Here is an 11,609-nt window from a genome sequence, read left to right as displayed (position 1 = left end):
GTACAATATTGTAAATAGTGTACATTGAAAATATATATTTTAGGTGAGGGATCACTATCAGGAAGTAACATTGACAAATTAAAAAAAAAAACCGAGAGAAATCATTTATCCCATTTCTATTATGTATTCTTTTTACGCAGGACTGTAGAATATTTAATTGGCCTCTACAAAATGTAATAGCGAAAAGAAAACAAGTATTTCAATGAATTAACGTGGAAAAATTATTGAAATAGAGTGGGACTTCGCGCATCGACGTTCGCGGATTTAGAGCTTCGCGGGCCTAAAAAATAATAATAATAAAATAATTTTTTTTTTTTTTTTTTTTAATTTTTATTATTTATTTATTTATTTATATTTTAAGCATTTTTAACGGGCGTCGCTACTTCGTGGTTCCATGTTTGTGGGTTCAGAGCTTCGCAGGTCTAATAAATAATAATAATAAAATAAAATAACTTTAAAAAAAAGGTTGGTTTTTTTGTTAAGAATTTTTGGAGGGGCGTCGCTACTTCGCAGATTTTCACTTTTCGTGGGTGGTTTTGGTCCCCATTGACTGGGTCTAAAAAACAATAATAAAATAAAATAAAATAAAAAATTATTTATTTTTTTAAGCATTTTAAAGGTGCTCCGCTACTTCGCGGGTTTTCACTTATCGCGGGTGGTTTTGGTCCCCATTAACCGCGATAACCGAAGTCCCACTGCAAAATAAAATATTGTACATGAAAATAAAAAAAAAAACGTTTTAGGGCGCTCGGGATAAGCTGCAACACGATATATTTTTGTAATTACACATAATATTTAAGAATATTAAAAATGTTATACCAAACAGCTTTTTTTCATGAACAGTTTCAAATGTAAAAGTTTATATAGTAGCTTACACAACGTCTTCGCTTTTTTTAGGCACGGAATAAGTTGCTAGGCTAACTATCAGGAAGTAACGTTTTCTTCACCAGGTATCCGTGGACGTCCAACGGGTTGTGGAAGAAAAGATCCCCCAGTGCTCTCTCGAGCTCCTCAGGTACTCTATTCGCCCGGTAAAACTCAGCAGCCGCTGTTTTGATGGCGTGAAATTCTAAATCCTCTTCCGAGACGGAGTTCGACAAACTCGACATTGTTACGCCGTCGTGCTGTCTTCGCTCCGGCTGCTGTTGTCGTTACCATGGCGATGACACGTTCGCGTGACAGTGGGGGACTCGTCAATTGAAACGTCCCGCGCTGCTCTTTCCCCTTGCTGGTTTTTTTCGGGGACTTTCCTACCGAACGACATTAAAAACAAACACATTTGTGCTCACTGCGCTCCATCAAGATTTGGAATTGTGTTACTGCGGCATTGATTTAATTACAACACTTCACGTTTAGCGTCAGGGACGGATGTACTAAAATGTCCTACGGACCTTCGATGCTGTAAAGGCATCCAAAAAAGAAGATGTAGGCAGGACGCCTATTCGTATTTTGATTTTAGAATAAAATTCAACAATCTTTATTGTGATTGATTACAATGTAGTGTACATTGTTTACAAAGAGATTAGACGTGGCACTCCAGGATAAACATGTAATAAAAATCTAAAAATATTAAAACAACGTTACTTACATATATTTTCAATCTTCATCACTCTTGCTGCTGACTTTGACACTGTGGACCATAATATCTCACTAGAACGGTTGGAAAAATTGATTGGTCTCTCAGGAACTGTCCTCTTATGGTTCAGATCCTGCCTCTCAGATAGGACGCACTGTGTTAAATATGTTGAAATAACATCTGAGCCCATTAATGTTACCTATGGTGTTCCGCAGGGTTCAGTACTTGGCCCCCTTCTTTTCAGCATAAACATGACTTGACTTAACTTCACAGTTTACAACGCGTACAAAACACAGATTATAATATAATCTACAGACAAGTTAAATAATTCCTTTATAATTCATTATATGCCGGGATTGTGTGAGTGAATAAATATCAATGTAAATTCTTTTGAGTGTTGAGCAATGTGTAATATGAATTTAATGCTTCTTTTTATTATTTTTATTCAATGCAGTATTTTAAACCTCTGGAGTGACACACTCACAAAAAATATTCCCCAGGCATTTAGACGTTAATTTAGTAACTAACACGTATTTATCGATATTTTTCTTTCTGGGAGCACAGTGACCCCTATCTGTGATCATTTCTCATAACATAATATCTCGCTTTTATATTTGTTTTATTTTTGTACATGTATCTGTCTTTAGTATAAATCTTCATGGGCCTTGGCCATTCCAGTGTATGTTTGAATTCTAGCTGACTCAAGTAGTCAGAAGACGAGCAGAGGTGAAAGGCAGAGTTCACGGTGTTACACTTACTAACTGTCACAACCCAATTGCGTAACGTTTGCTCACAATTTTATTGAAAGGAAGAGGAAGGGCAGCGCCCGCGATCCCATGCTCGCTAGATGCGGGAAGCAAGTCGCTCTCGCACTCGGATTGTGATCCGAATACGGAAGTGGGTCTTCCGTAGCGGGCGATGGCGGTGTCAGGGACGAAAAAACAGGTCGATAGCCGGGGCAGGAGAGCAAAAACGTGGTCGGGTCAGAAATGGGCCGTAAGAAGGGACGGGAGAGCAGACGTGGTCGGGATCAAAACAGGTCGTAGCCGGCAACAAACGGGAGCAAAAAGGAGACAGACGTGAGTCAGGGTCGAAAAAGGCTTGCCTTGTATAAACAGAGGTTCACAAACGGACTGACAACAGGGGATTGACAGGATTCGGTTTAAAGAGGGACAGGGAGCCAATCAGAGCCCGCAGCAGTTGGTTGGCGCCAAATGAATGGGCACAGGTAATTAACATCGGTAACCATGACAACTGACTGCATCACCATCATGTCAGAAATGAAAAACAAAACAAAGCCAAAAAAAAGTATGTCATGTTGTGTTAATTTTTTTTTTACCTATGAGTATCATTTTTAAAAAATGCAAATTTAAATGATATATCATATATTTTTGCATTTTATTTGAGTCAAGTGTTTCTTAAATTGTGTTTTTTCACCATGAGGAGGCGCTAAATAATAAACACTGCCCCTCAAATTAAAATACAGTGGTACCTCTAATTACAAATGTCCCTTCATACAAAAGGTTCAGGTTACAAAGTACCTGAACGGGGAAATATTACCTCTAGTTACAAAGGCGTTTCAGGATACAAATTCAAAAAATCTGTACTGTATGAGCTGCCATTTGCAGTTCCCAGACTTCTACCTGAGAAGTCTGGGAACTGCATTTGCGTGAATCACAGCATGCTCTTCGTGTCCCCTGCCTGCTCTGAAAACACCTGGCGAACCGGTGCGACAGCATGAAGAATCCCAGCCTGCTCTACGTGCCCCCAGTTGAAATTAAAAGGTAAATAAATATTCTTATTATTTCCCTTATTGTTATTTTTTTTAATTATGTGCCTCTCCATTTGGGTTTATTGTGCAGTAATTTAATTTTTGGCTTGGAGAGGGAATGGGCGCCACTTGGCTGTACTTGCCCAAGACACACCACAGTAAACGTCCCCCTAGCTGTCAGGGAGGACCAGAACAGAGCAGGAGACCCCAGAGCGTTCGTACAGTTCTTTATTTGGGGAAGCGTAAGGGTTAGCGGGAGACGTGATCAATCGTAGCGTGGGACGAAGGCAGGTCGAGTTTACCAGGACTGAAGAGAAGATCGTAGCGTGGGACGAAAGCAGGTCGGATCGGAGGCAGGCAGGCAGAATCAGGTAAACAAGAAGGCACATGTAATCGGGAGAGTCTTACGGGGTACAGAAGTATCCTCCGACCAAGAGTTCTCCGCGTAACGCGTTTAAAAAGGGAGCATTAACCAATCAGGAAGCACATTCCAGCGCGCCACATGATTACCCCAGGTGGCTCCACTTGGGTAATCATGACACTAGCGGTTAAGGGATCCAACACACCAACCAATTTAATTTCAACATATATTTGTTTGTGTCTGGGGCAGCATGGCGGTGCAGTGGTTAGCGCGCGTGAGGCACAGTTCTGAGGTTATGAGATCGAACCTCCTGTGTGGAATTTGCATGTTCTCCCCGTGCTTGCGTGGATTTCCATGGGGCACTCCGGTTTCCTCCCACATTCCAAAAACATGCATTTCAGGTTAATTGGCCGGTCCGAATTGTCCCTAGGTGTGAATGAGCGAGAGAATTGTCTGTCCCTGTGTGCCCTACGACTGACTGGCAACCACTTCAAGGTGTCCCCTGCCCACTTCCCGAAAATAGCTGGGATGGGCTCCAGCACCCCCGCGACCTTACTAAGGATAAGCGGTGCAGATAATGGATGGATATTTGTGTTCCGATGCTCTTTTTTTATCTCATTAAAAAAAAATCAGACTTTTGCGGGGCTTGGAACGGATTAGCGCATTTACATTCAAAAGGTGTCTCTACTTACAACATTTTCAGGTTAGGAAGCTCCTTCCCAGGAAAAAATAATTGACAATTATTTGTTTCTTTATAACCATTGTTGTCCTCTTTCCTGTTATGTGCCTAATTATCGCCACAGTTCTATTTTATTTATTATATATATTTATTATAGTTTATTTCTTTATTTTTCACACCATTATTATTCTGTACATGCATTTCATGAGAAAAAAAAACGTGTGCCATACTCTAATGATACAAGAGCCGAATGATCCCAACTGGGGCAATAGTTAAAGCAAGACCTTTACAAAATAAAAATTAAAAAACCACACAAAATCGGCTTTAGTTTGAAAGTGACAATATCGGTAAACCTAAGTCTCCTTGGGGAGAGTCTCCTGTCATATAGGAGTCCAAAATCGGGCCATTAAAGTGTGTTTTTTCTTTTGTCCTCCAGTTGACAGAAGGTTGCAACAGCGGGGTGTCCTCACACTTTAAACAAAATGCTGCAGCAACTGAAAATGTAACCGTGGCCACTCTGCTCTAATTGACATAAATGGCGCATGAAATTGGGCTGGATGAAAAGCGTTGCTCGCTAATTTCTCACTGAAGAGTAACACCCGATGTCTGTTTAAAGCACTGCTTTACATGGTGTCTCCGGGGGGGATGATGGGTTTTCGATAGCGTATTTTATTTCTCGCCATGTATATCGAATTCTTTACGAGTATTTACTACATCTCTAAGCAGAAACGTGGTGCGTCTTAGCAAAATCCATTCATAGGTAGAATTGCCTAAGTACAATCTTCTCACTTCATTGTACAGCTTTCCAGCCATATTGCTTAAAGCGGGGGTGTCAAACTCATTTTAGCTGGAGGGCCACATCATAGAGAAAGCACACTCGCACGCAGGGGTCGGACCAGTGAATTAAAGACAAAGAAAGAAAAAAAGAAAGAAAAAAAAGAAAGAGAGAAAGAAAGAAGCAAGATGTATAAAAGGGGAGATAGAGAGATAGACGGAAGTGGGAGGATAAAAGGGAGTAAGAGAGAAGGAAACAGATAAATAAAGACAGAAAGAAAGAGAAAGAAAGTGAGAAAGAGAGGAAGAAACCGATAAAGAAAGAAAGACTACACAGTACGGCGACATCTAGTGGTCAAATAACACACACTGTGCCTTTAACAAAAAGATAAAACCTAAGATAAAAAAAGATATTAGGATAGATTGGCAATAGACTGGCATGAATATGCATATTTCTATACATAGTCAAGATTATATATATTCTAATCTAATCTAATATATTCTAATATGATCTAATCTTTTCTATTCTATTTTCTAATCCTTCTAATCTAATCTATTATATTCTAATCGCTTCTATTCTGTCACGAAACGGAGCAGGAAGTCGGAACTCATATGCGTAGACGATCCGTCACTTTAATTAGAAAAGAAAAGTTGTCCAACACACGAACGAACCAAAAACAAAACAAAATAGGTTCATAGGCAATCAAAATTACAAACTAGGCACTACTCTGATCAAACAGGCATGAACTGGTCTACAACAAGGTAAAGCAATGGTCTGGAGACGGGCAGTCCCAAAAGGAGCGTTTAAGTACTCCACAAGCAATCAGTCCAATTCGGTGTCAATGGGCGGGGCCAGTTGGCCGCCATGACAACCGTGCAGGACATGACATATTCTATTCTAATCTCTTCTAATCCCTTTTCTTCTAATCTCTTCTATTATATTCTATTATATTTTAATCTCTTCTATTCTATCAAAATATATTTCATTCTATACTATTCTAATCTATTTTTTTCTCTTCTAATCACTTCTATTCTATTCTAATATCTTCTAATTTATTTTATTGTAATATCTTCTCATATATTCTGTTCTATTCTAATCTCTTCTAATTTCTTCTATTATATTCTATTATATGCTAATCTCTTTTGTTCTCTTCGAATCCCTTCTATTCTATTCAACTATATTCTATTCTAATATCTTTTAATCCTTCTATTCTATTCTTATATCTTTTAATCCTTCTATTCTAATCTATTCTATTCCAATATCTTCTAATCCTTCTATTCTATTCTAATATATTCTAATCTGATCCAATCTCTTCTATTCTATTATCTTCTAATCTTTCTATTATATTATATTCTAACCTCTTCTATTCAATTCTATCAAAATATATTTTATTCAATACTATTGTAATCTATTTTATTCCAATATCTTCTAATCTATTCTATTCGATTCTGTTCTGTTATTTTCTATTCTATTCTAATATATTTTTAATCTTTCTATTCTATTCTAATGTATTCTATTCTAATATATTCTAATATTTCTATTCTATTCTAATCTAATCTAATATAATCTAATCTATTCTAATATCTTGTATTCTATTCTCTTCTAATCCCCTTCTATTCTATTCTAATCTAATATACTCTAATCTGATCTAATCTCCTCCATTCTCATCTCATCTCTCATCAGCCGTACCGGTTATCCTCATTAGGGTCGCGGGGGGGCTGGAGCCCATCCCAGCCATCTCCGGGCAGTGGGCAGGGGACACCCTGAACTGGTTGCCAGCCAATCGCAGGGCACACAGGGACAGACAACGCATTCGCTCATTCACACCTAGGGACAATTTGGACCGACCAATTCACCTGAAATGCATGTTTTTGGAACGTGGGAGGAAACCGGAGTGCCCGGAGGAAACCCACGCAAGCACGGGGAGAACATACAAACTCCGCACAGGAAGTCTGGAGCTGGATTTGAACCCACGACAGGTTCCCATGACATGAACTGTGCCGCACAAGCGCTAACCACTGCGCCGCCGTGCTGCCCCTCCTCCATTCTAATTAGTTTAAATGTATTTGTAGAAATATAATTCTACGCAATTTGATACGTCACACCTACATTATTCACAAAAACTGCATTTTTGGTCAGTCCACACATTTTTCGTTAGAAATTCTCAATCAAGTTCAAAGAAATAGCTTGCTCCCTACGCTAATTCAATGTTAATTCTGGTTGAAATAAAATGCTGTTCGGGGGGGATTAGACGACTATTTTGGAGGTGCTCTGTTTTTCTGCCCGTGCGCCGGTGTTATGCCGAGAAATGCATCGAGAAATGCCGAATACTGCATCCCCTAGCTACTATCACCACTTTTACCTCCTTTTATCTCACTTTTATATCACTTTTTGGGAATATAATGGCGAACAAATAACCAAACTTTTGAGAACTGTTATGGTCTACCATAAAGTTTATTATGCTGAAATAAGCTTTATGGTAAAGTGCATAACAGTTTCAATACGAGCGATTCGAGTCGAAAAAGGCAAAATAAACATAGTACCTGCGCAAAAGTGATTTATATACGGTGTGCATTACCGTTCGATTACATTCACAACAAATACAAAGACAGAATGGTTTGAATTGTATTATATTCCCAACAAATGCAAGACGAAGTGGTTTTTGATATATGTTCGCCATTACATTCCCGAAAAGTGATATAAAAGTGAGATAAAACGAGGTAAAAGTGGTGATAGTAGCTAGGGGATGCAAATCTCGGCAGGGATGCATTTCTCGGCATAACACCGGCAGTACAGCGGAACCTCGGTTCTCGACCATAATCCGTTCCAGAACCCTGTTCGAAAACCGATTTGGTCGATCACCGAAAATCGTTTTTCCCATTAAAAGTAATGTAAAATCGTTTTAATCCGTTCCAACACCCTGGATGTTTACCACGAACGTAAACATGAAGCTAACCCAGGCTAATCGTACGTTCGCGTTAGCGTAATCTTCCGTACGAAAGATTACGCTAACATGAACGTGTAAAAATAAAAAAAAGGATTATGAATAGGATTTCTTACCTTTGTGGTGGACGGTGGGGAGAGAAAAATCATCAAAAGTTTTTCAACCTCTTCCAAAACTTGCGGCAGTTGCTTGCTTATAGCGCTAACTTCCTTAGACGCATCACTCGATTTCACAGCCTCCTTATTCTTTACTATCGTACTGATAGTAGATTTAGCCATGCTGTATTCACTAGCAAGATCGGAAATTCGCACACCTCTTTCATATTTAGCTATTATGTCTTTCTTAAAGGCAATAGTTGTACGAACAACTTGTCTTTTTTCACCTGTCCTGCTTGCACCGACCTTCTTCGGAGGCATAATTAGGGGCTAAAACACCCGTACGCCGCTCAGCATCGCACCCTAGCGTACCGGCGTTGGAACTCCGATTTTTTGACCGAACAGCGAAGCGAGAATTTCTCGAAATTTCTGGTCGAACACCGATTCGTCCGAACTGAGAGGCGTTCGAAAACCGAGGTTCCACTGTATATCATAATCTTATGGCTTCATTTTCCCGCACGCCATCTTGCAGACAAAAGCAGATTCACATGGGAGCCCAGGCAATAGTGTTCTTTCTGACGAGCACTTAATATTAACGCCTAAATGACATCCATAACACGCAGTCACTCGATGGGTACCTAAAAGCGCCTCTTTCATTCTGCGCCGGGTCTTGAGAAGGCTGTGTTTGCTTTTATCCAATCAAGGCTAGATTATTAAAACGCGTCGAATTTCGTTTCAAGGCAAAACAAATCCATCTCGCGGCCTGACGCTAATGCTCCGGCTTGTGTGTTAAGACCGTAAGAACAAAATGGTGTCTATTCGCTCGGTCTGGGTTGTGATTTTAGGGTATTAGATAAAAATACATTTTCATGCGAGAGGATATGGACGACACCCATAACATGGCCATTTGTTGAATCCCTTCCCAAATGTTATATATTGACATACAAAATCAATATCATTCGTCTTTTCTGCATACTCGAGGGTTTCGTGAAAACAAACAAAATTGAGGTTTTGTATAATTAATTGTGTCAAGTTTATCAAACACATAAAAAACAGCAAATAAATCATGATATTATAGCTAATTAGCATGATAAACTACCTCCGTAAGTGGCTTTTGAGCAGGGCATGTAGCTGTTTAGCAAGCCTGCTAGCTGAATTAGGTTGCAAACAAGCTTGATAGAAAGATCTAGATAGATCAATTGTGAGATTGAAAGATGTATAGATGTAGTTGATCTATGTATCTAGATACATAGATAGATTGATCTTTATAGATCAATTAAGGTCTAAGTATTTAAACGGTCTAAATAGATAGATCTAAATAGATTGATCGATCTAGATACATAGATGGTTAGATCTAGCTAGACAGGTCTAGATAGATGCATCTAGACAGATGGATCTAGACAGATGGATCTATGTAGATCCATCTAGAATCTAGATTCTAGATAGATGGATGGATCTAGATGGATAGATCTAGACAGATAGTTCTAGATGGATCTAGATGGATGGATGGATCTATATGGACAGATCTAGATAGATAGTTCTAGATGGATCTATATAGATGGATCTACATAGATCCACTAGATGGATGGATGGATCTGGATGGACAGATCTAGATAGATAGATAGATAGATAGATAGATAGATAGATAGATAGATAGATAGATAGATAGATAGATAGATAGATAGATAGATAGATAGATAGATAGATAGATAGATAGATAGATAGATAGATAGATACATCCAGATTGTTAGATGTATGGATCTAGATAGATAGACGGACCTAGATACATCTAGATAGATGGATAGATAGCTAGATAGATAGATCCAGATTGTTAGATGTATGGATCTAGATAGATAGACAGATCTAGATACATCTAGATGGATAGATCGATTGATCTAGATATAAAGATCGACCTAGATTAATCGATCAATCAGGATCAATGTAGATCAATCTAAATAGATCGATCTAGATTGACCGATCAGTTTAAATGTATCTGGATAAATCTAGATGGATTGATAGATAGATGGATAGATATTTGAATTTATATCTATGCTTGCCGTGAGCAATCCATCTATTTATCCATCTGTCCATCCATCCACCCATCTATCCGTCTATCCTTCTATCTCTATCTAGAGAGAGCAGGGCATATTTGTTCTTCAAGCATGCGTTCACTATAGGTTTCAGTCCTTGGATCCGCCCACCCGGTATAAAAGGGATTTTCAGCCATCTGGACCGCACACTCATTGCTCATTTGTGCCCGGGATATTCTGTAATAAAACTTTGAAGAAACTGCTCTTCTCGGGACCACCCATTACAACCCAGATGAAAACAGACTCAGGGAGAAAAATACCTTCCTTCTTCATTATGGATATATAATATTATTCAAGAACATTAAGCATTCTTTCGAAGTGATTCTTCGTTTAATACCAGTCTGGGACACCTGGCAAAGTCTAGGATGTTTGAATTAGGTGCAGTTAAAGATGGTGACCGTAGAAAGACCCCCCACCCTGCTCTTTAGTCAGAAGAGAGGAAAAAAGATGCACTAATTAGGCCGAAGGCTACTTTATTCATGTGACCTGCAGAGACCCCACGCAATCTGTTTACCCTTATAAAGGACACACACAGAAAACTCATTTGAATGACTGCGCGCCGATACGTTTCAAATTAAAATGAGACAAAAACATGCAGCAGGTGAATGTCCTTTAAAGGGACAGTGTGTATTTTCAAACTCAAATAAGTGGGGCGGCTGCTGAAGCTAGGGTCCGGGTGAGGTGAACCACATAAACAGCCCTAATAAAAACACTCTCCGCTGTTCTTAAAGAGACAGTGTTTGATAGTTGCCCATTAGATGTTTCTGCATGGTGTAGGAATAAAATATAGGAGAAAAGAACAAGAAAAAGAAAGAAAAGTAGGGCTGAGGAAAACAGGAATAAAAAGAAAAAGTAGGTATGAAGAAATATAACAAAAGGAGAGAAAGAAGAAAAAAGGAAAGAAAGAGTAGAGAAAAAATACAAAAATGCAAAAAAAAGAAGAGAATATTATATATTATTCATATTGTTTTCATTCTTGTGTGCTTGTTTAAGGTGTCAGTGCCATACAAATAAACAGAAATATAATATGATAAAACTAGCACTAAAAACAAATAAAAATGCCTCCAAGTTAAAATTTTAGTTTGGAAATTGGGTTTTTTGGGAGGGGGTGCTTACATTGGCTTCGTCATTTATTTAAAATGTAAAAAAAAACACTCTAAATCATCTATTGGAGTTTAAGGTTGAATTCATTTTTATTTGTTATAAAATTATTTAAAAAAAACAAAACGATTTCATTAAAACGATTTTGAAAGTGAAATGAATCAAATGCGCTTCAAAACAAGAGCACATTTCGTTTATATTGCTTCCTAACTAATAC

The 11,609-nt window shown here is 38.5% G+C and overlaps 1 protein-coding gene across 1 annotated transcript in view; it reads right to left on the bottom strand.

Annotated features, from left to right (window-relative positions):
- Positions 1–1,175, bottom strand: part of eno4 (enolase 4) — a 28,824-nt gene extending 27,649 nt beyond the window's left edge. The window contains exon 1 of the mRNA XM_088351719.1: positions 948–1,175. Coding sequence (XP_088207845.1) covers positions 948–1,109 — 162 coding nt within the window. The 5' untranslated portion in view covers positions 1,110–1,175. The remainder of the gene's footprint in view (positions 1–947) is intronic.
- Between the last annotated feature and the right edge of the window lie 10,434 nt (positions 1,176–11,609).

The sequence above is a fragment of the Urocampus carinirostris genome, chromosome 13, assembly GCF_059441175.1.
Source record: "Urocampus carinirostris isolate Australia breed hairy pipefish chromosome 13, RoL_Ucar_1.0, whole genome shotgun sequence".
NCBI classification, from domain to species: domain Eukaryota; kingdom Metazoa; phylum Chordata; class Actinopteri; order Syngnathiformes; family Syngnathidae; genus Urocampus; species Urocampus carinirostris.
Note: the sequence above shows the minus strand (reverse complement) of the source record. Positions and strands in the feature narration are given on the sequence as shown.